At 38.5% G+C, this 25,504-nt stretch overlaps 1 protein-coding gene across 2 annotated transcripts in view; it reads right to left on the bottom strand.

The window, feature by feature from the left end:
- The window catches only part of EHHADH (enoyl-CoA hydratase and 3-hydroxyacyl CoA dehydrogenase), a 49,643-nt gene extending 25,486 nt beyond the window's left edge, over positions 1–24,157 (bottom strand). Inside the window, exons 1-5 of one of the 2 annotated variants that reach the window (XM_027109772.1) lie at positions 24,054–24,151; positions 19,491–19,594; positions 14,077–14,249; positions 9,757–9,868; positions 1,097–1,201 (exon numbers count right to left, since the gene is read on the bottom strand). In XM_027109772.1, coding sequence (XP_026965573.1) covers positions 1,097–1,201; positions 9,757–9,868; positions 14,077–14,249; positions 19,491–19,594; positions 24,054–24,127 — 568 coding nt within the window. In that variant the 5' untranslated portion in view covers positions 24,128–24,151. Of the gene's footprint in view, positions 1–1,096; positions 1,202–9,756; positions 9,869–14,076; positions 14,250–19,490; positions 19,595–24,053 lie in introns of both variants that reach the window. The other variant, XM_027109780.1, reaches the window with a different exon arrangement.
- Positions 24,158–25,504: the final 1,347 nt, after the last annotated feature.

Genomic DNA, 25,504 nt, shown 5'->3' with positions numbered 1-25,504 from the left:
CGTCCGGAGCCTGTGCTCCGCAACGGGAGAGGCCACAGCAGTGAGGGGCCCGTGTACCACAAAAAAAAAAAGAAGAAGACATGCAGATGGCCAAGAGGCACATGAAAAGATGCTCAACATCACTGATTATTAGAGAAATGCAAATCAAAACTACAATGAGGTATCACCTCACACCAGTCAGAATGGCCATCATCAAAAAATCTACAAACAATAAATGCTGGAGAGGGTGTAGAGAAAAGGGAACCCTTTTGCACTGTTGGTGGGAATGTAAATTGATACAGCCACTGTATCAACCTCCAGTATGGAGGTTCCTTAAACAACTGAAAATAGAACTACCATATGACCCAGCAATCCCACTCCTGGACATATACCCTGAGAAAACCATAATTCAAAAGGACACATGTTACCAAATGTTCATTGCAGCACTATTTACAATAGCCAGGATATGGAAACAACCTAAATGTCCAACGACAGATGAATGGATAAAGAAGATGTTGTACACGTACACAATGGAATATTACTCAGCCATAAAAAGGAACGAAACTGGGTCATTTGTAGAGATGTGGAGTCTTGTCATACAGAGTGAAGTAAGCCAGAAAGAGAAAAACAAATATTGTATACTAACGCATGTATGTGGAATCTAGAAAAATGGTACAGATGAACCTATTTGCAGGGAAGGAATAGAGACGTAGATGTAGAGAATGGACATGTGGACACAGAGAGAGAAGGAGAGGGTGGGACGTATTGGGAGATTAGGGTTGATATATACACTACCATGCATAAAATAGATAGCTAGTGGGAACATGCTATAAAGCACAGGAAGCTCAGCTAGGTGCTCTGTGACGACCTAGATGGGTGGGGTGGTGGGGGGCAGGGAGGGAGGTTCAAGAGGGAGGAGATATAGGTATACATATAGCTGATTCACTTCATTGAACAGCAGAAACTAACACAACATTGTAAAGTAATTATACTCCAATTAAAAAAAACTGTATCATATTCTATTTGGATGTACCATAAAATATTTAAGGAGTTCCTTATTAAGATGGACATTTAACTTGTTTCCAATTTGTGCTAGTTTTATTATTATCTTCTTTACCTGAAACTCTCTGGGCAAATTTGATTGCTTCTTCAACCGGATCCGAGTTCACAATTTTATCTAGAATACCCAGCTTAAGAGCTTCATTTGCCGAAATATGTCTTCCTAAAAGAAAACAAAATAAAACAAATCAAAGAACAATGTAATAGTAAACCAAAAACATCACTCTCTCTAGTAGGAAAATTCACTTGTCCTGGGTATAAACATCTGTTACTAAATAAACAAGCACCACGCTGACTGTTACAGTGGAAAGATTACTGCAGAGGTAATCAGAAAATTTGGATTCAAGTTCCAGCTCTACCTTGCACTATTTGTGTGAACTGTACTAGGACCACAATTTCTTCGTTGGTAAATGGCAAAAATTATGCTTACCTTGGTAATTCTGAGTATTAAGTGAAAATAATACATTTTCCTTCTATTCTATAAATCTCTATTAGAAGCACTTTATGAACTATAAATCTATATAATAATGAGGATTTATTGTTTGATAATAATAGAGATAAATAAATAACAGAGGTAGTAGCTGCACAGCAATAGCAATACTATCTGTTCTTATACTAGCATACACCATGGGCTGCCATTGATTACGAACTGAGCTCAAACACAAATATAGTTGGATAGACAGGGGAGAAGAATTATTAAGTTGATATCACATAAGTTATAATCAAAATTTCACAGGAAAAGTGGGGTGGACCTCTGCCATTTTTTGGCTACCCAGCATCTCGACCCTCCCTTAGTTTGTGGAATTGCTAATGTGTGAGCTTTGGAGCTAAAAAGGAAGCTAAAAAAGAAACAGAGATGATCAGACAATTGTTCCTTCAGACCTGGCACTACGGTGTGTCCCATGATCCCAAGCTTGGCAAACTGAGTGCTCAACTGAGGGTTTTTAGCTGGAGTGAGTAACACTAAGGAACAGCAACAGCGTAAATCTCACTGCACAGGTGGTGACATCTAGTGTCTGGTGGCGGTGGTGCCAGGAGCATCTACCATCCACTAGTGACACTTGGCAGCCTCTGGTATAGACTGGAAGCTCTAGGAGGTTACAGAAGTTTGATGAGGGTTTGCATTACTCCCATGTTCTCCAGCAGGCATAGATACATAATTTGATCTGCACACTCTGAAGCGGGAGGTTAAGGGATATAAACTTCCCTCACCACAGGGTCAGGAGAGAGACAGCAACACATCGCTTGCTTGTTTACCAGCACCATCTGGGCTTCTGAAGAGCAATCACCAAGTCAGTCTTGCTGGCAACAACTCCATGGTCTTTGCTGCTCTTACAGAGTGTTGGTGGTTGCCATCTCTGAGACAAACCCTCCATTCCCAGTTCTTATTAGTGCTTCGGAGAGCTACCAATGGCTTTTCTTGATCAGATAGACAATTCAATGATTTTGGGCAGGGGTCACTCTGTAACAGCAATATTTGGGCAGTTTTCTGGAAATGTTGAAAACAGGCTTCCAGATCTCCGCCTGGGGTGAGGAGGGCAGTGGGGGGTGGGCAAGTGGCTTCAAGGGTGAAGTCTCCTCTGTACAAAATCACTTGAGTGAGGGGTGAGTGAATCAGACTCTCTAGGTTAAGGGGCCCAAAGGGACACGGAATGGAATATGAAAACCTGGGTACTAAAAGGATCTTTGGGGCAACTGAGCAGGGGAAACATGAGATGTCCACAGGATGAACTGAAAATTCCATTAGCTGTAATGTTTTCTTCTGACCTGGATTTCACAAAAGTTGCAAGGACCACTACTGTTCTTACGGAGTCAATGAGATTTCAGGTACTTTTATTCTGTTTCAAGGACCTGAAGACACAGCTCTGTATATCCAACCCAAATCCTCATGCTGAGATTTAAACTTGTTCTTTCTTGTGCTTTCTTGTTCTTTCTTGTGAGTGTAGATAATAACCACTGTCCAATCTAATAAAAGCCCTCCCTAGATCTACTATAAAGAGACTGGGGCAACTGAAGTTGAGACTTCTGCAAGCCAGGTAATCTCAATTCTTTCCAATTTTCTTTGTGGCTTCTTTTCCAAGCTTTAGAAAAAAATTTCTACATGGAACACTTTCCAGAAGCCATTTTAAAGTCCCCTTAAAATTGTACAGACTACTTAAAAAGATAGGTGTCCAACAAAGATGTTAAAAAATATAATAAAATAAAAAGATAGGTGTATGATTCCAATGTTAGCTTTCTTCTAATTCACTGTGACCTTCTCTATGCAAATCAAAATCTATCATATTCTTACTATTTTTACCTCTTTTCTTCATCATGTTAATAATAGTGATATTTCTATAAGCAGCAGTGCTTTGAAAAAGGTGAATCTTAGTTCACTTTATTTCTTTTTGTCAAAGAAGCCAGATTCCTTCCTGATTTCCTCCAAGATATTCTTGCCTTTCAGGCTTACTACTGAAAGCAGGAACACACAATTCCTCAATATTCCCCCACATGCTTTAATTTCTATAAACCTTAGAATTTACAGACTCATTTCACACTATTATGATTCCCCACCCCCTCTCTCTCTCTCTCTCTATATATATATATATATTTTTTTTTTTTTTTTTTTGCGGTACGCGGGCCTCTCACTGTTGTGGCCTCTCCCGTTGCGGAGCACAGGCTCCAGATGCGCAGGCTCAGCGGCCATGGCTCACAGGCCCAGCCTATCCGTGGCATGTGGGATCCTCCCGGACCGGGGCACGAACCCGCGTCCCCTGCATCGGCAGGCGGACTCTCAACCACTGCACCACCAGGGAAGCCCTCCCCCTATATTTTATGCTGCTTTTCTTCCTTTCTATTTGGTCTTTTGCAGAATTAACCCTCTCATGTGCTTTGAATTTCTGTAGTATGTTGGGTTGATTGTAAGCATCCTCTTATGAATTCTGCATTAGGTACTTAAAATAGTTCGCATTCTTAAAAGTATACTTATCATACCACTGTAAATTAAAGCAATTTCTAATCTAATTTACTGAAGAGAAGAAATTTAGTTTTTAACTCCCTTTTCATGCTCTAAAGAATTTATAACATCTCCCCATTTAAAGGGGGAAAAAGCCATTTTAGACTTTAGTCTAATTATATATTAGTAACTGTATAAATTTTACACTAGTAATTATATATTAGTAATAACATAGACTCATTATTTTCTAATTTGGACCATGTGTGCACAGTTTTGTATTGTGGTTTCTGTGTCAAAACATAAGTGTATTGGGGCTTCCCTGGTGGTGCAGTGGATAAGAATCCGCCTGCCAATTCAGGGGACAAGGGTTCGAGCCCTGGTCCGGGAAGATCCCACATGCCACAGAGGAACTAAGCCCCTGCGCCACAACTATTGAGCCTGTGCTCTAGAGCCCGAGAGCCACTACTACTGAGCCCGTGAGCCACAACTACTGAGCATGCGTGCCTAGAGCCTGTGCTCTGCAACAACAGAAGCCACCACAATGAGAAACCCGCACACCACAACTAAGGGTAGCTCCCGCTCGCTGCAACTAGAGAAAATCCCACACACAGCAACGAAGACCCAATGCAGCCAAAAATAAATAAAATAAAATAAATAAATTTATTTTTTTAAAAAGTGTATTGATTAGCAGTTCTCAAGTTTTTTAGTCTTGGGACCCCTTTGCACTCTTAAAAATTATGGAATACGCCAAAGAGCTTTTTTTTATATGGGTTATTTCTATTAATATTTACTATATTAGAAATTATAACTGAGAACTTTAAAAATGTATCTTTATTAAATCACTTTAAAATAACCATGATAAACCTATTACATATTAACATAAATAAATTTTTATGCAAAATAACTCTATTTTCAAAATTTTAAAAATTTAGTGAGAAGAGTGTTGTTTTATATTTTTGCAAATTTCTTTAATGTCTGGCTTAATAGAAGACAGTTGGATTCTCATTTCTGCTTCTGCATTCAATCTGTTTTGATACCACATGGCATACAATAACCTCTGGAAAATTCCACTGTATATTTGTGAGCGAATGAGAGTGGAAAAGGCAAGCAATATCTTATTATTATGAAAATAGTTCTGACTCCATGGACCCCACCCCCACCCCCTGCCCCCCCATACACAATAGTCTTAGGTACACCTAGGAGTTCCTGGGCCGCACTTTAAGAACTCCTGATTTAGACCACATTTAAGACTGTATAGCATCTTAGTATACAAATGTTCCATACGTTGAGAATTTATTTGTGGCTGGAGTGATTTTAGCTGTTTCAAGAGTAACCTTTTGTTGTGTTTTGTTTTTATCCTTTGGAAGCTTGCAGGAGTCTATTTCGTGGAAATTTAAAATCTTTATCAAAATACAAGGCATTGACATCTCATCAGTTTTTCCAGGAAAATGAGGTGCTTACTAAAGTACAATCTCTGATTCCTTTATGTATCTGAAGAGATTCTTCTATTTTTTCCTATGGTTATTGCTTCTCCCCTTTTCGCTTTGTGCTCTGGGAGCTTTTATTATTCATAGCAGAGGCCTCTATTATAGACCTCTCATGTCTGCTGCCTTCATTTACATTTTCTGTATTTTTTTAGAAATTCTTCTGAATTCTATAAACGTGTCTCTATCCTCTATGTTGCTGATTCAGTAGTCTGTTCTAGTGCATCTTTTTTTTTTATTGCTTCAAAGTTATTTTGGCTAATGTTTTGATTTTAAACAGGGTGTTCTTGTTTAATAAATAAAATATTTTCTTTTCTAATTTAGAATATTGTGAGTTTTCTAAGATTTTTTGTTGCCTTTAATCTGTTTCAACAGACTCACATTTATGTTTCATTTTTCTAATGACACAGAATATTTTCATAGCTTGTTTTTTTTTTTGGTCTGTTTTATTTGTCTTAGTCATGAAATAATATTTGCTGATATTTATTATTGCTGACTGGGAGCCCCGGGTATTAAAACTCACCCTTAACATCTTGTTCGAGTATAGAGAAAACCCACATGGACCTAACTAAATCTGAAAGACTGGCAGGATAAAGATGCCATTCGCAGCTTCTTCCCCAGTACCCTGGGTGGCAAGAGGTACCTCATCAAAGACTAGAGTCTGAGGGCATCCCTGTCCTGGGAAAGATCATAAAGTAACTATGGGGCTGAGACAAGGCTCTATGAGAATAGAGAAGAGGCTTTCTATGCTGTTCAGTGAAAAAGAAAGACGGGACCTAGAAAATAACAGCAGAAGCAACATCAGGGCACTGTAGTTTTCATCATTTGATTGGACAGAGAACGTCAGGGAATGAACTGCATTGTGCCCAAGCATGTGTTTTGTGGTTACTGCTAAAGATTCGGTTGTTTTCAGGTGGCATTTTAAGGGAATTGTGGAGAAGCGTGGTTGTTGTAATTGTTCCACTTTCCAGAATTATCTCTATTATGGTTTTCAGAAGAGCAGAAAAGGTTAGCTATTTATTAATTTAATCTAAATTTATTTACTTATTAATTTCCTATGGGGGTAGTGCCTATAGAGCTGGTATTTTTCTTCATTAACATCAGTAGGGAATCTTCAACTTTCAGTAACAATTTTTTAGCATCCCTTCTTAGGAAAAAAAATGTTTTCCAGAAGCAAGAGTCTTAATATCATCATTATTAATGGCTACTGTATTAGTTTCCTATACAGATTACCACAAACATTGCATCTTAAAACAGCACACATTTATTATCTTAGTTTAGGAATCAGAAATCTAAAATAGGTCAGCAGAATTGTGCTCCTTCTGGAGGCTCTGAGAGAGAATCTGTTCCTGGGCTTTTCTAGCCTCTAGAGGCTGCCTACATTTCTTCTTCTCTTCCTCCATCTTCAAAGCCAGCTGTGTATCATCTTCTCTCCCTCCTGCCTTCCTCTTCTAAGGACGCTTGTGATAAATTGTGCCTACCTAGACAATCTAGAATGATCTCCCATCTTGAGATCCTTAATTTAATCACACCTGCAAGGTCCCTTTCGAATGTGAGGTAATATATTCACAGGTTCTAGGTATTAGGACGTGGACATCTTGGAGAGAGGCATTATTATGCCTACCACAGTTACCATTTATAAAATGTCTCCTCTGTGGCAGGTACTATACCAGAAGCAAGTCATGTAATTTCATTATTCCTTACACAACTATGTGGTTGTTTTACTGATGAGAAAATGAAGACTGAGAGAAGTTCAGACAATCTCCCTTCTAAATTTCAGGCCAGTCTATCCAATTGTCTACCTGACACCTCAAGTTGGATGTCAAACCTTAACATGTCCAAAACTAAGCTCTTGTGATTCCTCCCTACAACCTGCTCTACCAGCAGAATTCCCCTTTTCTCAGTAATGGCGCCATCCTTCCAGCTGCTGAGGCCATTAGAATCATCATTTTCTCTCCCCTTTCCCTCACCTCTCACATTTGGTCTGTCACAAAATCCTGTTGGCTCAAAATATATGCAGAATTTGACCACGTCTCACCATTTACATTGTTACCACTCAGGTCTAACCTCCCATCATGGCTCCCTTGGATTATTAAAGCAGGCTTCTAATCAGTCTTCCTATTTCTGGCCTTACCTCCAATTAATATATTTTCAGTAGCCAGGGTGATCTTTTAAAAAACATAAGTGACAGCATGTTTGTTAGTTTTCTGCTCAAAACACTCTAATGCCTTTCTACCTCTTCAGAAGAAAATCCAAAGTTCTCTCTATAATCTTCAAGTCCCTACCTGATGTGACTTCACCCCCTACTACTCTTCCCCTTACTCACCTTACTCTAGCTTCATTGACCTTCTTGCTGTTCTTTGAAATTTCCAAGTATGCCCCTACCTCAGGGCTTGGTATTTGCTATTGTCTCTGTGTGGAATTTCTTCCTCCAGATATTGGCATAACAAGCTTCCTCCATCCTTCAGGTATTCACTCACATTCATTTTGTAGGAAAGCCTTTCCCAACTATCCTACCTAAAATATTACCCAACCCCCAGCCCTATCATTTTACATTTCCCCTTTCTGCTTTATGTTTTCTCCTTAGCACTGATCTCCATCTAACCTACCATGTATACTACTTACGTAATAGGTAGGCATGGAGTTTAAGAAGAGTATACAGTGTGGTAGCTGGTCTCCAAAGTGACCTGCCATGTGTTTGACCTCTAAGTATTCAAGTTCCCCTCCCAAGTTGGATAGGGAAGACTTGTATAATCAATAGAATAGTTCAGAAAAGATGGCACGTGACTCCAAAGCTAGGTCATAAAAGACATTGCAGTCTTTGCCTTGCTCTCTCTTGGATCACTCACTCTAGAGGAAGCCAGCTTCCATGCTGTGAGGATATGCAGGTAGCTCTAGAGAGAGGTCCATGTGGAGAGGAAATGAAGCCTCCTGCCAACAGTCAGCAGCAGCCATCCATGTGAGTGCGCCATCTTGGAAGTAGATCTTGGAAGTAGATCCTCCAGCCCCAGTCAAGTTTTCAGATGACTATGACCCCAGTCAGTATCTTTACTGCAACTTCATGAGAAACCTTGAGCTAGAACCCAACTAAGCTGTTCCCAAATTCCTGACCCACAGAAACAAGGGAAGAAAAACACTGCCAATCAAACCACAACTCACAATGAATGTAAGAGGTGTCCTGATTTCAAAGATGTGGAAAACACTGTGCATTTTTGAATTGATAATTATTGTTATTGTTGTTGTTTTCTGTATATAATATCCATAAGGGCAGGAGTTTTTGTAGGTTTGATTTACCTCTATAGTCCCACTGCCTACAACAGGGCCCAGCACATGAGAAAAAATTAAACAGCTGCTGCATGAGTGAATAAAAATTAATTTGTACAAGGCATATTGTTTATATGTGGTACAGCTGGGATTCAAGCTCAGGTCTTTGATTCTAAAGATTGTGCTCTTTTTATTGCCCATTCTTTGGGATATAGTCTATTACCAAGATCCTCATCTTATTTTTACTCAATCCTCCTCTTTCACTAAAGTCAGATATGGGAATAATAACATATAACTAACACTTCTTACCATGTCTAGGACTGTTCTAAGCACATTGTATGCATTAAGGTGTCTAATCTTCACCACACCACCATATGGTAGGTGCTATTGTCATAAACATTTATGAGGAAACTAAGGCACAAAGAGGTAAAGTGTCTGGCCCAAGGCCTCATTAGTTCCACCTGTTTGGAGTAAATAGTTATGTATGTTCTTTCATCCAACCTCACTTCGACTGGCAATATCTTTCTATGTCTTATCATATTTGGTAAATTCAGGGTCTCTAGATGATTTCTAGTGTTGCATTGTTCACATTCCCTATTGAAAGAGAAAACTTTTATTTGAAGCTAACACCTTATCACCTGGGAAATGAAAAATGCAGTCATTTCCAAACTAAAATTTGAAATCTTTCCTTGGAAATTCTGGTTTTAATTCTTGTTTATATTACAATTTCTAAATTAGATCTGAATATAATGCGCCCTATGTGAAACCAGTGTCTATGAGTAGACACTTAAATGTGATTAGGGCTCTGTATATACTTTCATTTAGAAAGCACTCACATTTGCTCTTCATGGTAACTTTTGAGAAGCTCTCAGAAAAGGCATTCTTTACATTTAAAGATGAGAAAATTGACATCAAAGAAGTTAAAGTATCCTCTTAAAATTACATGGGTAGGGAATGGTCAAGCCAGAATGTTTCTAAATCCTAGTCCAGTTCCTCACATTGAACTAGACAGACATTGGCAGGGTTAGTACTGACCTGAGGTAATTAAGTCAAGTGCAGCAGGAACTCCAATAAGTCTGGGGAGAAGCTGGGTTCCTCTTGCACCAGGAAGGATTCCTAGTGTGACCTCTGGGAAGCCAACTTGAGCCTATCAAAGATTGAAGGCATAAAGGTCATTAGAATGAGATGATATATTCAGAGTCAAGGCAAGCATTCCCCTGGGTTTCTCACACCCTCAAAAACATTGCTGCATAGAATTCAGTGAGAGTTTCTACAGAGAAAATTAGTGCACACCCTCTCCTCTAATTAATAGCATAAATAGAGCTGTGCCATCCCTAAGTCTTCATGTTGAAACACATCCCCAACTTCTTACACAATTCTTCTCTGACTCTATTATTCACAGAATGGGAAAAAATAGTTGCTAATAACATATGTGGAATATATAAAGAACTTTTATAACTCAATAATAAAAAGACAAATGATCCAATTCAAATGGGCAAAGCATCTGAATAGACATTACTCCAAAAAGATACAAATGGCCAATAAGCACATGAAAAGGTGCTCAGTATCATTAGCCATCAGGGAAATGCAAATCAAAACTACAAGATACCACTTCATACCCACTATGATGGCTATAATAAAAAAGACATACAATAACAAGTTTTAGAGAGTATGTGGAGCATACAAAACCCTCATACATTGCTGGTGGGACCGTAAAATGATGCAGTCACTTTGGAAAACAATTTGGCAGTTTCTCAAAGGTTAACCATAGAGTTACCATACGACCCAGCAATTCCACTCCTCTATATATACTCAAAAGAAATGAAAACATGCCCACAAAAAACACTTGTGCAAAAATTTTCATAGCATCATTGTTCATAAATCCAAGAAAGAAGAAACAATCCAAATGTCCATCAAGTAATGAATGAATAAGGAAAATGTGGTATATCCATAAAAAGAAATATTCAGCCATGGAAAGGAATAAAATACTAATGACATGTTACAACACAGGTGAACCTTGAAAACAATGCTAAGTGGAAAAAACCATACACAAAAGACAACAAATTGTATGTTTTCATTTACATGAAGTGTCTAGAATAGGTAAATCCATACAGACAGAAAGTAGATTAGTAATTGCTAGGACTGGGGGAGAGGGAAATGATGGTTTACTCCTAAAAGGTGTGAAGTTTCTTTTGAGGGTGATGAAATATCCTAAAATCAACTGTGGTAATGATTGTATAACTCTGTGAATATACTAATATACCGCTGGACTGTACACTTTAAATGAGTGAATTATATGGTATATGAATTATATCTCAATGAAGCTATTATAAAAAGAGAAAGAAAGAAAGAAAGAAAGAAAGAAAGAAAGAAAGAAAGAAAGAAAGAAAGAAAGAAAGAAAGAAAGAAAGAAAGAAAGAAGGAAGGAAAGGGAGGAACAAAGGAAGCAAGGAAGAAAGGAAGTGAGGAAGAAAGGAAGAAAGTCAGGCAGCAACCTCAGTCCAGATGAAAGGGTGAGATTGAGACCTTAATCACATGTCTCTCTTGGCCTTAAAAGTGGCCAAAGTTCTGTTAGTCATTTTCCAGGTATAAGGATGGGAGGAGGAGGGTACTTAAATACAGACTGCCATTTGCCCAAATTGTGATGCCAACAGCTCCAAAATACCTGGAATGTTTGAGCCTCTCTCACATGAGGCTTTCCTAGCAGTTGATCACCATTTTTCCCACCAGTGGTCATCCCTATCCCCTGACTTACTATTGCTTATAACTTAGATCTGCACTCAGTGTGCAGAAGGTCATGGTATTAGGAACACAGAAAAAGGAACACTTAGGATATGTGTCTTTATTTATAAGTTTTATAAAAAATTAAAACAACATAGGGAAACGGTTAAATAAATTATGATAAATCTATAAGATGAAAAATTATGCAACCATTTAAAATGATATTTTTAAGGAATATTTCCAATAAGATTGACAGCAAATTTCTCATCAGAAACCATGGAGAGGGCTTCCCTTGTGGCACAGTGGTTAAGAATCCACCTGTCAATGCAGGGGACTTGGGTTCGAGCCCTGGTCTGGGAAGATCCCACATGCCACGGAGCAACAAAGCCCATGTGCCATAACTACTGAGTCTGCACTCTAGATCCCGCTAGCCACGACTACTGAGCCCACATGCCACAGCTACTGAACCCCATGCACCTAGAGCCCCTGATCTGCAACAAGAGAAGCCACCACAATAAGAAGCCTGCGCACCACAAGGAAGAGTAGACCCCACTCACCGCAACTAGATGAAGCCCACACGCAGCAACAAAGACCCAACACAGCCAAAAATAAATTAATTAAAAATAAAAAAAAAGATACCAGGGAGACCAGTGCCAGTGGGATGACACGTTCAAAGTACTGAAAGAAAAGTACTGTCAACCAAGAATTCTACATCCAGCAAAACTAGTCTTTAAAAATGAAGGCAAATTGGGACTTCCCTGGTGGTGCAGTTGTTAAGAATCTGCCTGCCAATGCAGGGGACACAGGTTTGAGCCCTGGTCCGGGAAGATTCCCACATGCCGTGGAGCAATTAAGCCCGTGCACCACAACTACTGAGCCTACACTCTAGAGCCCGTGAGCCACAACTACTGACACCCGCGAGCCTAGAGTCCATGCTCCACAACAAGAGAAGCCACCACAATGAGAAGCCTGTGCACCACAGTGAAGAGTAGCCCCCGCTCACTGCAACTAGAGAAAGCCCACATTGCAGCAATGAAGACCCAACACAGCCCAAAATTAAAAAATAAATAAAAATTTATTTTAAAAAATGAAGGCAAATTAAGACATTTTCAGATAAATAAAAATTGAATTTGTTGCTAGCAGATCTGCCCTACAAGAAATCCTTCAGGATGAAATGAAAAGACACTAGACAGTAACTCAAATCCACATGAAGGAATAAAGAACACTGTTAAAGGGTAACTACACAGGTAAATATAAAAGACAGTATTAATGTAATTTTTTGTTTGCAATTCCTCTTTTTCCTTACCTGATTTAAAAGACCACTACATTAAGCAATAATTATATATTTATGTTGATGGGCATGCAATGTATAATGATATACTTTGTGACAATAACAGCATAAAGGTGGTGTGTAACAGAACTATATGGGAGCCAATTTTTTACATACTATTGAAATTAAGTTGGTATTAATCTGAACTAGCTTATCAGAAATTAAGATGTTAATCCCCAGGGCAACCACCACTAAGAAAATAACTCAAAAATATACAGTGAAAGAAACAATAAGAGAATTAAAAGCGTACTAGAACTTATCCATTTAATATAAACAAAAGCATTAATGGAGGAACTGAGGAATGAAAAAATATAAGACGTAGAAAACAAATAGCAAAATGGCAAAAGTCCTTCCTTATCAGTAATTATGTTAAATGTAAATGGTAGAGATTGGTAAAATGGATAAAGAATATTTAATAATAATTTAGATACAGCATTAGTATAAAAATAGACTACAAGTGAAATACAATAAAATTCCAAATGTATTTGTTTTTAAAAAAAAAGATTGCGAAGAAAAAAAATTACACAGGAAAAAGACAAGGAAGAAAAAAAAAATGTCAATAGTGGTTATTTCTGAACTGTGAGTTTATGGTGACTTCAGTTTTACATCTTTGTACTTTCCTGTATTTTATAGTCTATTACAATGATGAATATTATCTTTATTATTAGAAAAATGTATTACTTATAAAAATATTACTATTATAAGACTGGTATCACAAACCTCAATCTACATGTCTAATAACCCAAATTAAATCTATTTCCAGAAATACATGGATTTACTAGTTGTGCACAGTTTCCAATAGGAACTTGTCTTCTTAAGTACTAAAAATTATGAGACCACAAAACTGAAATGTTTGAGATAGGAAACAAAAATTTAAATAAGTATGTACACTCAGGGGTGATAGTCAAAATATTAATACCTCATACTGCATGAGCATGGCTCAGTGAAATCTGATGTGGGCCATAGTACTAGAGCAAGGTCCTGGGTGTCCTGTACAGGAGTTCCCCTTTAACTAGTGGGTCATGGGAAGGTCCAAAGGCTAGGGTTAGGGGAAGTGATGGGACAGTGACAGGCTCAGGGTAGTAACTCTTTATCAACTAGAATGGACATATTTCAACATTTCAACAAAGAGTAACACTGTACTTGTATGTAACAGCTGAACACCAGTGCTAGAAAAACCTAAGAGTTGTGAACCAGTAAGCTAACCATTCAAAATGATCACCTCTGATGCTTATGACTACATTTAGAGCTTGCTCTAAAGAAAAGCTCCCTACATCAAATCCCATATGGATCCCCTCTGTTACCTCTGCATGGGCAATCCTATAGTGACAGCCCAGGGCCAGCTCCAGTCCCCCTCCTAAAGCCACCCTTTGGATAGCTGCCACCACAGGCTTCTTGTTTCTCTGTACTTCATCTACTACACTTCCCAATGTCAAGTCAAAGGTCTTATCAGCACTGAAGCCACGGATATCAGCACCTAAGAACACAAAGACAAGGAAAAAAGAGAGTTGAAGAAGACTTGGGCTTTGCTATAGAACAATAAGTTACCAGATTACACTTAAGGAATCTCAGACCTCTTTGGACCCATGAAACTCTTTATCCTTTGGTTGCAGACACACTAAAGGAACAAGTAGCCTGGAAAATGTAGAAAGATATGAGAGAAAATCCTCAAATCTTTATCAGAAGTCCTGTAATCTAAAATCTGTCTTTCCGTATGATAGTAGTAACTCTACCTTTAGAAAAATTTGAAAGCTCAGAAAAGGGAAGCAAAGATTCTAAGATTGAGTCAGCCATTCCCATTTTTTGCATGATACTCTTCACCAACTCTATTCACAGCAATTTAGACCCGTATCTTTGTTAAGAGCATCAGTCATTACAATATAAAACCTCAGGGTAAAATGAAGACATATTTGTGAGTTATATATTAATCAATCAGCTTAGAATTACATTTCTGTGATAGACTTTTTTGTGATCAATAAAAGTAACAACATTTACTGCTTTTCCTTATTATAAAAATAATATGTATTATAGAAATTTTGAAAAATACACAAAATTATACAGGACAAAAATATTACTCCAAATATCACCACACAGAGATAACAATGTAATATTTTGGTGAATTTTTAGTTTTTTCCCAATGCATTACATAAATTGCTTTGTGACCTTGAGTAAGTTATTTAACCATTTTGTTTCAATACCTATATTAAATAACTGATGTGACAATTAAATGAATGTTTACTATAATATATATTTTTAACAATATTGAGAACACTCTGTAAAGTCATTTTTTATATTTTCCTTTTTTCACATAACATTATACATAGTAGTGAGCTTTTCCCCTATAGCATTATATGTTCTTTGAAAATATTAAGCCTGGTACAAGTTAAAAAGTTAAATTAATTATTTCATGTTCAGCCTTTCTTTTTTTTTTTTTTTTTTTTTGCTACCTGCTCCTCATCTAGCATCCATCCAGGGATTATGCTTTTTTTCTCACCAATCCATCATATTTCACACTCTACTGTTATTATTTATTTTTATTTTTTTAGATTCCTTTTGGTTCTAGAGAAACAAGGTGAACTTCAGTCTGAATGCCATGTCTATTATTCCTGTAACTTTAGGTTAAACTAATTTTTCAAGTAACAGAAGCAATTAACATTTGTTGGATAAATACTATACATAAGGCACTGGGCTAAGTAGTTTCATATATTGTCTCATTTAATTTTCTTAACACCTAAGTTAAATAGTCTATTAACATTTTACAGGTTTAAGTTTAAGGCTTTGAGATGTTAAGTGCCTAGTTCAGACATATGATTCTGTAACTGGTTGAATAAGGATTTCAGCTCATGCAGTTTGACTATACAGTTCACATTCTTAAATGTTATACTACATTCTTCTACTTGCAGCAAAAGGTTAGTATGATCATCCCAATTTTATAGAAACCAAGGCACAGACAAGAGTATAGTGATTTCACTTTTTAACTGTTTATCTCTGGCACATAGAAATGCAATTAATTTTTGGATCCTGATTTTACATCCAGCAAAATTCCTAAATTCTATTATTAATTCTAATAATTTTCTGATAGATTTAGTTTTTACAAACACTCATTTCTTCTGAATAATGATGGTTCTGTTTCTTCCTTTCCAATCCTTATACCTTTTATTTCTTTTTCTAGGCTGGCCAGGGCCTAGAATATAATGTCAAATACAAATGGTGATAGCAGCCAGCCTTGTCTTATTTCTTTCTGAAAAGGAAAGCATTCAATTTACCATTTTGTTTGATGTTTGCTGTAGGTTTTTAAAAATAGATACATTTTGCCTGATGAAGACATTTTCTTTCTATATTTAGTTTACTAAGAATTTTATTCTTTAATGCATGCTAAACGTTACCAAGTGTTTTTTTCTGAATCTCTTGAAATAATCACATGATTTTCCTCCTTTAATCTTTTAATAGGATGAATTACATTGATTTCTCATGTTTAATGAAACTGATATTTCTGGGATGAAAGTGATATATCATGCTTTTTATATATCGTTAGATTCAGTTTTATTATATACTGTTTCAGAGTTTTATATCTAGGTTTACAAATAAAATTGGCCTTTAATTTTGCTTTTTCATACTGTCTTGACATGTTTTGTTATCAAGGTTATGCTAGCCTCACAAAATGAGTTGGGAAGTGTACTGGATAGAACGGTGTCCACCCAGAACCTGTGAATGTCATCTTATTTGGAAATAGGGTCTTTGCAGATAGAATCAGGTAAAGAAGAGGTCATACTGGATCAGTGTGGGTCTATATAAGATCAGGGAAATTTGGACACAGAGGATAAAGCCACAGGAAGACAGAGGCAGAGATAGGGATAATGCAGCAACAAGCCAAGGATTGCCAAGGATTGCCAGCAACCACAGAAGCTAGAAGAGGCAAGGAAGGCTTCTTCCCTAGAGGCTTTGGAGAAAGAATGGCCTTGCAGATATCTTGATTTTGAACTTTTAGCCTCTGGAACTCTGAGAGGATAAACTTCTATTGTTTTAAGCCACCCAGTCTGTGCTCACTTGTTATGGCAGCCCCAGGAAACTAATATAGAAAGTGTTCCCTCTTATTTTTATTCTCTGAAATGTTTGTGTAAAATTAGAATGATATTTTCCTTGACTTTTCAGTTAGAGGTTACCAATGAAGTCATCTGGGACTTGAATTTACTTTGTGAGATTTCTGATTACTGACTCAATTTCTTTAATGGTTTTCTGTTTCTTCTTGCATCAATTTTGTAAGCTCTGTTTTTCTACTTGTTCATATTATCATTTTTAATGGCTAGAGCATCTTCAGTGATATCCCTTTTGTCATTCTTTATATGTATTGTTTGTATTGTCTCTTTTTTTTCTTGATAAGCCTCTCTGAAGCTTTATCAATTTTATTAGTATTTTCAAAGAACTTTTGATATTATTGTTCTCTTGATTCACATTCGTATTCTATTTTAGTAATTTCCCCTCTATCATTTCCTTCCTTCTACTTCATTTGGATCTATTTTACTGTTTGTTTTGTCAGTTCCTTAATATAAATACCACAATATGTTTCAGTGTTTTTTCTTTTCTGATATATACCTTTAAGGCCATACATTTCCTGCTAAGCTTTGCTTTAACTGTATCCCTCAAGTTTTTTTTTTTGTTTTGTTTTTTGATTTTTGGGTTTTTTTTTGTTATTTATTTATTTATTTATTTATTTATTTATTTATTTATTTATTTATTTATTTTTGCGGTGTGCGGGCCTCTCACTGTTGTGGCCCCTCCCGTTGCGGAGCACAGGCTCCAGACGTGCAGGCTCAGCGGCCATGGCTCACGGGCCCAGCCACTCCGCGGCATGTGGGATCCTCCCGAACCGGGGCACGAACCCGCGTCCCCTGCATCGGCAGGCAGACCCTCAACCACTGCGCCACCAGGGAAGCCCTCCCTCAAGTTTTATATATTGTTTTTATTATCATTCAGTTAAAAATATTTTCTAAATTACATTATGATTTCTGCTTTGACTCAAAGGTTATTAAAAAATGAATTTATTTTCCAAACACATGAGAATCTCTAGTTATATTTTTGTTATTGATTTCTAGCTTGATTGCACTGTTGTCAGAGATATTCTAAATGAAATTTATTGAGATAAGCTTTCACAGTCCAGTAGCTGATCAACTTTTGTAAATGTTGCAGATTGGAGAATACATATTTTCCGATTGCTGGGCACATTGTTCTATCTAAGTCCATTAAGTCAAGTCTGACAATCCCTAATGCTTTTCCAGAACAATTATTTTTGCTGCCTCTGAACTCTAACTACGTTCTCTCCTACCTCCTTTTTTTTTTTTTTGCAGTACGCGGGCCTCTTTCACTGTTGTGGCCTCTCCCGTTGCGGAGTACAGGCTCCGGACGCGCAGGCCCAGCGGCCATGGCCCACGGGCCCAGCCGCTCCGCGGCACACGGGATCCTCCCGGACCGGGGCACGAACCCGCGTCCCCCTCATCGGCAGGCAGACTCTCAACCACTGCGCCACCAGGGAAGCCCTCCTACCTCCTTTTTTACAAAGAAATATCAGTTCTGATTTTTCATAACTCTGATCCCTCACTCCATACCTCAAAGTCACCATCTTGGGCTCCCAACCTTAAGTTTTCAAATAGTTGAGTAAGCTATTTAATAGCTGGTTAATGTTTGGCCCACTATTTAACTTCTCTTAGGCTTAGCCTTCTCATCTGTAAATGGAAACTGTAGGATTTACTGAGGATTAAAATATAAAGTATGTAAAAATATTACTATTTTCATTGTTAATAAGTAAATAAGCTACTCAGTACTGGCACATAGCAGGTAAGCTAAATGGTAATTATTATAATGATTAATGTGTTTATATTTATTCATTGTTATGATTTCAACATCTATTTCTTCTCAGGTTACCACGACATACATTAAATTCCTCTGGCAAAAAAAAAAAAAAAAGAAGAAGAAGAAGAAGAAAAATGAAAAAAATTCCTCTGGCTACAGTAAGAATACATGGGCCTTCATATCCATGGAACTTTTGTCAAAGGGTATAATTTGGGAAAAGAAGAAAAGGTGCCACAAATACCAGTGAATAAATCACCATTTCAGATGCTTTTGCCGTATTTTGTCACTATTTTGCATCTTCACAGGATAACCCAATAAAGAGTGCATGGTCACTGAGATGGGTGACTATCAGAAGAAAAATGAAGTCCATTGCAGGACTCTGTGTAAAATAAAAAATAACATTTATCGAACATGTTCTGCATGCAAGCACTGCTCTAGGGCTTTCAGATGTGTTATCTCATTTACTCTCACAAAAACCTGTTAAGATATAAATATTATGGTATCTATTTTATAAATAGAGAAATTGAGTTTCAGGAGATTTAAGGGACTTGCCCAAGCTCACATAGGATGGTGACACATGCAGAGCAGATATGTACCAGCAGATGTATACTAGCAGCTATAATAGCCATCAAGCCTGGAACTAAATGTCCTCCAAAGGCCCAATCCAATATAAAAGAGAGTAAGGTCAGCATCTTCTCTGGGTTCTCTCCTATGACTCTTGTCTCTTTCTCCACAATGTTTCTCATTCCCATTCAACTCCCATATTCATTACCCACACTATAGTATTACCCACAAGAACAGATAATGCAGCATTGATCTCAGTCTGTGGCAGGATTTCAGAGAGCATGGGAGAGGGTTAGACACTGGTTACCTGCAGAGAAGATGCCATCTGCTCCACAAATAACAATGGCTTTTACTGTATGGTCTGTTAGAGCTTTCTGCAGACCCTCTTTTATTCCACGGAGAACAGTCTCACTAAAAGGGAAAAAAATTACATGAAGCATAAGTCAGAATCAAATTTCTACCATCTCAGAGTTTTTTTTCCTTTCTTAACAATGAAAAATTAAACATATACACAATGTATAAAAATCCTAGATACTTATCATTAAACTTTCACTAATTTAACAAATAATATATGTATTTACTGTAAATTAAGCACTGAGTTGATTAAACACATAAACTTTAGGAAAAAAAGTGTTTTCCTACATTTTGCTGTAACTTTGACCACTTAGAATCAGCACTATCAATTTAAAAATATTATATACATATCCTATGTACAGTGAGGGTTTACAACATCCTAGGGAGAACAAAATGTACACAACACAATATCACACTAAAATAAGTGCTGTAATAAAGGTACAAAGAAAGTGACGTGGAACTCCCGAGAGGAAAGAAAGTTTTGTTTTTAAAAATAAATTTATTATTTATTTATTTTTGGCTGTGTCGGATCTTTGTTGCTGAGTGTGGGCTTTCTCTAGTTGTTGTGAGCGGGGGTTACTCTTTGTTGTGGTGCACGGGGTTCTCATTGCAGTGGCTTCTCTTGTTGTGGAGCACAGGCTCTAGGCACTTGGGCTCCAGTAGTTGTGGCGCATGGGCTCAGTGGTTGTGGCTCACAGGCTCTAGAGAGCAGGCTCAGTAGTTGTGGCGCACGGGCTTAATTGCTCCGCAGCATGTGGGATCTTCCCAGACCAGGGATTGAACCCGTGTCCCCTGCATTGGCAGGCGGATTCTTAACCACTGCGTCACCAGGGAAGTCCCAAGAAAGTTTTTTCAATTTGTCATATTGGCATAATATAAGAAACTGAAATTGTCTAAAAATAACAGTCTAAGTGATGTGGCAGGGGCTGCAAGTTACCCCCAAATATCCCTCCATCCCAACATTCTTCGAAGTATTAAACATCTGGTTTTTAGCTGGATACATGGCTGCCCAAAATAAAGACTACATTTCCCAGCAGTAAGGTCAGCCCGAGGCATTAATTTCTGGCCAATGGGATGGAAACGGATTTGGTACATGCAACTTTTGGGAATAGTCCTCAAAGGATTGGGTATGCTTTTTGCTTTTTCTTTCCTTCCTACTTCTGGCAGGAATGCAGATATGATGGCTAGATTTGGAGCAGCCATTATGGATCAAGAGGTGGAAGCTGTTTATTGAGGATGGCGGAGCAAAAGATAGACAGAATTGGGATCACTGATGATTGTGGAGCAGCCATACCAGTCATTCCAGGACGCTGCTGTGAGAGACATCAACTTTTTCTTATTTAATCCATCATGATTTTGAGTTTTCTGTCACTAGCAGCCAAGCCTAATCCTAACTAATTTAGGCGGTAAAGGCAAGGTCTGGGAAAGAAAGGGCATGTAGTAGACTTTGCCAAATTTCAGTAGATGAGGGAGTCATCCACAGAGGAGATAGTTAAAGCCAAGATTGAATGAGTCTGCCAAAGAAAAAGAACAGAGAGCTGAGGGTAGATCTAGATGATCTAAGAGGTGGGAGAGGCTCAGCAGAGTGATTCAGTACCAAGGGAGCCCAAAGTCACAGAGACCAAGAGAGGAGAATTTGCCATGAAGCAGAGGATCAACAAGTGCCAAGGGATGATAAAGGAGGAGAACTGGGAAGAGTGGTGAGGAATTGCTTAAAGGAAAAACGATAGAACCAGAGTCCAATCAGTTTTGCCTTAGAGTTCTAAGTATTGGGGGAACATTTTATACAGAGTGAAAAAAAAATCTTAAACAACAACAAATGTCCATAAAGCCAGATTGTTCAGACCAGCAACTGAGTTAAAACCTCAGGGAATAAAGGAGATACTTGCCCTTGTTTATGGCAATTCCCTTTTTTCCACCATTTAACCCCGCTGAAATCAAACAAAACCTCTTGCCTTCAACTAGTTAATTAGAAACCAAATCTGCTAATGGAAAACTGATTCTGAACCATCCATACTACTGAGAAGTCCAAAAGGCACATATTTCCTTCTGGGTAAATGATGGCTGGAAAATGAGCCCAATCTGCGCCACTGAGGAGACAAGGCTGGCTTTTCCCATTTCAACCAACCCCTACTCTTTTATTTCTTATGTTCTTGCTAATTTTGCAAATATAAAACACAGGAAAAAAAGAAAAATGAAAATGGCTGTAGTAGATATAGCTTTACTAGATTCTAGTTGAGTGAAAAGGACAACAACTTCGCAGCAATGTCAAGGTCACAGGGGTTAAGAAATTATTTTCTCCCCTTAATATTGTCAGGCATGGAGAAATGGAGTCTAAAGGTAACATTTCATGAGTGATGACCAAAGATCTTTAGCTTCTGTCACTATAGGAAGCCTTTCTTGTGACAATTTTTTAAAGCCAGGGGGTCAGCGAATCAAGCCGTGGCTTGTGACCAGCATTCTTCAAACAAAGAAATAGAAAAGAAAATATAATATATCAAACAAAACAAACAAGTTTCACGAAACTTTGTTTTCAGTTATGTATTTGTATGTGTGTGTGTCTTAGGTTGCTATGTAAAACATGGATTCCTGTGTGGATTATAATTTTAAAAAGTGTGAAAGCCATTGTTCTGGGAGATGGGCCTAGTAATCAGACATGGCCTACACTTGTAAAGAGGGTTGGCATTCACCTGAATAGAAGGAAACCTGGCTGGCTAAAGGAAGCAAGGAAAGATTTGAACTATTTGGTTGGGCCCAAAAATATTCAAATAAGAATCTCTCACTTAGCTAGGAAGAAATAACTTCCCACATAAAATTAGAAATAGGAAGGGAGAAAGGAAGGAAGGGAAGAAGAAAAGTGTAAAGCAAAAAAAAAAAAATTGGGAACCTGTTAAACTTGATGAATGTGCTGGGACACACACCTCTACCTAAACATAAGTTCAGAAGAAGGTAGATGGGAAAGGGCAAGAAAGCATTTATTCCCAAGTGGAGAAAATCTTGATGCAGCTGCAATGAATCCTGAGCAGCGGGGCCTGCTGGTAGGGGCTTGTAACAGGCCTTCTGACTAATAGTACTAATGATAGCTAACATCTGCTAAGTGCCAGTTTATAATCTCTAACACATTTAAACCTCACAACAACTTAATGAGGTAGATACTAACATTTCTCCTGCAAGGGGGGCTAGGGGGCAGGTTAAATAACAGAAACATTTTAAGTAGTTATGGTAAAATATTCCTAGTTATAGGTAGTAGACTGTGGAACCTTTTTCCCCAAGTTCTAGATGGGCACAGTTTCCCATTATGAGCAGAGGTTAAGGCAGAGTCCTAATATTTAGTAATTCTAATAGGAATACAGTCAAGTTCAAAACTGATATGTAATCATATTACTCATGTTTTTCTTCATCAAAGCCAAAATAATAAATATTTTGCTTTTTTCTGAGAGTGGCAAGTAAGTGGACATTATCATCCTTGAATGATTTTATTTCTGATTTTTTATATTTTTAAATGCAAAATTTTATATTAAAATAATTATATTAGTGCTAATGATAAAATCAAATCTGATGATAGTAGGATGAAAATTCAGTTAAAATTAGTATGTCTTCTCATTACAGTCTCTTTTTGCTCCAGCATCATGTGATAAGGATTTTGACCAAAAGTCTTTCTCTTTATGCTTTATATGTTCTCCGTAAATTATCATTTCTTCTAATCCTACTCCCTGTGGATAGGTGACTCTTTCCTAGGCTGATGTATCACTATACTTTTTTCAGAGATATAAAAGAACCAAACCTATATAACGTCATTAACTTTCAAAAGAGCAGCATTAATCTCACTTTTAAAAAGTAATGCTTTTACAAGTTTAACAAGGAAGGTACTCCACAGTAGTTTTTCAGAAAACGCTATTTAATAGGCTTATTCTGATATGGGCTTAACCCAACATGGATCTTCCACGGAAGCACTAAGACCTTAAGGTTTAGAACAGACCAAGAGATATACCTTTGCATATCTGGGCCAGGACACAATCCTCTTTTACTCACTGTGTTGGCATTAAAGGGGATCTATATTTTTAACAGTGCGAAGCCACTTTATTGTTGGATTCCTAAAACTTTTAGTCACACATTATAAGGGTGGCCTGGACTCGAGATTGGGAAGCGAAGGATCAAGGTCCAGCCAGCATTGCACTAAGACCTTTGGAATAGAAAGTACGGCTGAGAAGTCAAAGTTGCAAGCAAGCAGAAGAGTCCAGCGCGAAGGGAGCACGGACAGACCCGATCCATCCCAGCTCCCCCGCTTCGTAGCCATCTGTCTGCCTCTCAGCCTCGGTTTCCTTACCAGTGAGAGAGTTCTCTGCAAACAGGAACTGAGCTAACCAATGTAAAAGGCCCTGGCATATGCCCAGGTTTAATCCGTTTCAGTGTCTCTCTCCGTTTAAACCAGCAGGGGAGAGTCAAAGCTTCCACTGCAGGCAGGCGGCTAAGACCTGCTCGCTGTCCCCGGGCTGAAGGCGGCCGAGCCCTTTACCTGAGCGCGTTGACAGGCGGGTTTCGTAGGCGGATCAGCGCCAGGCAGTTCTGCAGCCGCGTAAACTCAGCCATGTTTTCTCGGTCGCCGAGGCCGCCTCAGCTCATGGCCCCAGGGCGATATCACTTTCAGTGGGCGCTGGGCCGGCCCCGCGAGGAGGGGCACCTGCTGGGCCAATGTGAGCTCGGCATCGCCTCCCGCCCCCCGGGCCGCTCCAGGGCGCCGATGCCCATCATCCATCCCAGACCTCCTCCTTCCCCGGACCACAGCCCCGCGCTCTGCAGATCCTTGTCGTCTCCTCTTTGTTGGCTCTTGTCCTGCTCCCTGCACAAAGTAGATCAGGGAGGACGATGGAAAATGAGTGGAATTGCCAGCAAGTCGAGATTTGCAAATCGCTGGCCCAGAGGGGCTGGCTACTCTGGACAAGTCCTAGGTTCCCTAAGTTGGTGGAGCTGTGTCCTCATCACAGTTTTCATCTACACGATCCTTCTTAACAGGGACAGATATCTGGGATCCTCACAATTATGTGATGACACACACCTGGAACACATAAAATACACAAATCATTCATTTCACCTAAATGGGTACGGTACTAATATCAAATATTTACAGAACCGTCATACAGCGACCTAGTGAAACCTTCAACTTTCCTGTCTGCCCAATCCTTCCATTTCTTTCTTCTTCTGCCATTCCTAAAGATTGTGATTTCCAATACTTCAACCACCAATTGAGCACCTATTATGTGCTAGGCTGTAGGCAGGAGACTAAAGATAAATAAAGCCTTGTTCAGGCTGGGACAAAGTTTTTAAAGATGCAGTTGGCCTCAGGCGGTCTCCACAGTCCATCGGGGGCTAGAAGGCAGTCTGGAAGTTTCAGAGAAAAAAACAATGGAGCGGTTTTATTCACTAATGTTTCACCAATTTTAGCAAAGATTAAGGATTATTTTCATAGATTTTCTTTTACCTGTTGAAAATAAAACCAGGTTCCTACTCCTAGGAAAGTACCTATTGCCTTGAAGCCCTGAAAACAAGTAGCAGTCAGAACCCATCTAATCCGTCAAGGACAACCTATCAAGGACAGCCCCTCATTTTTTTTTTTTTTTTTTTTTGCTTCGTTGGGTTTTTTTTTCTTCACGTGGGCTTTCTCTAGTTGCGTCAAGTGGGGGCTACTCTTTGTTGCGGTGCACGGGCTTCTCACTGTGGTGGCTTCTCTTGTTGCAGAGCACGGGCTCTAGGCACTTGGGCTTCAGTAGTTGTGGCACATGGGCTCCAGTAGTTGTGGCACATGGGCTCAGTAGTTGTGGTTCGCGGGCTCTAGAGCGCAGGCTCAGTAGCAGAGTGTACGGGCTTAGTTGCTCTGCGGCATGTGGGATCTTCCCAGACCAGGGATCGAACCCGTGTACCCTGAATTGGCAGGTGGATTCTTTTTTTTTTTTTTTTTTTTTTTTTTTT

This window comes from Aethalodelphis obliquidens, unplaced genomic scaffold (assembly GCF_003676395.1).
Source record: "Aethalodelphis obliquidens isolate GAN/ISIS:26980383/991018 unplaced genomic scaffold, ASM367639v1 scaffold1, whole genome shotgun sequence".
In the NCBI taxonomy this organism is placed as follows: domain Eukaryota; kingdom Metazoa; phylum Chordata; class Mammalia; order Artiodactyla; family Delphinidae; genus Aethalodelphis; species Aethalodelphis obliquidens.
Note: the sequence above shows the minus strand (reverse complement) of the source record. Positions and strands in the feature narration are given on the sequence as shown.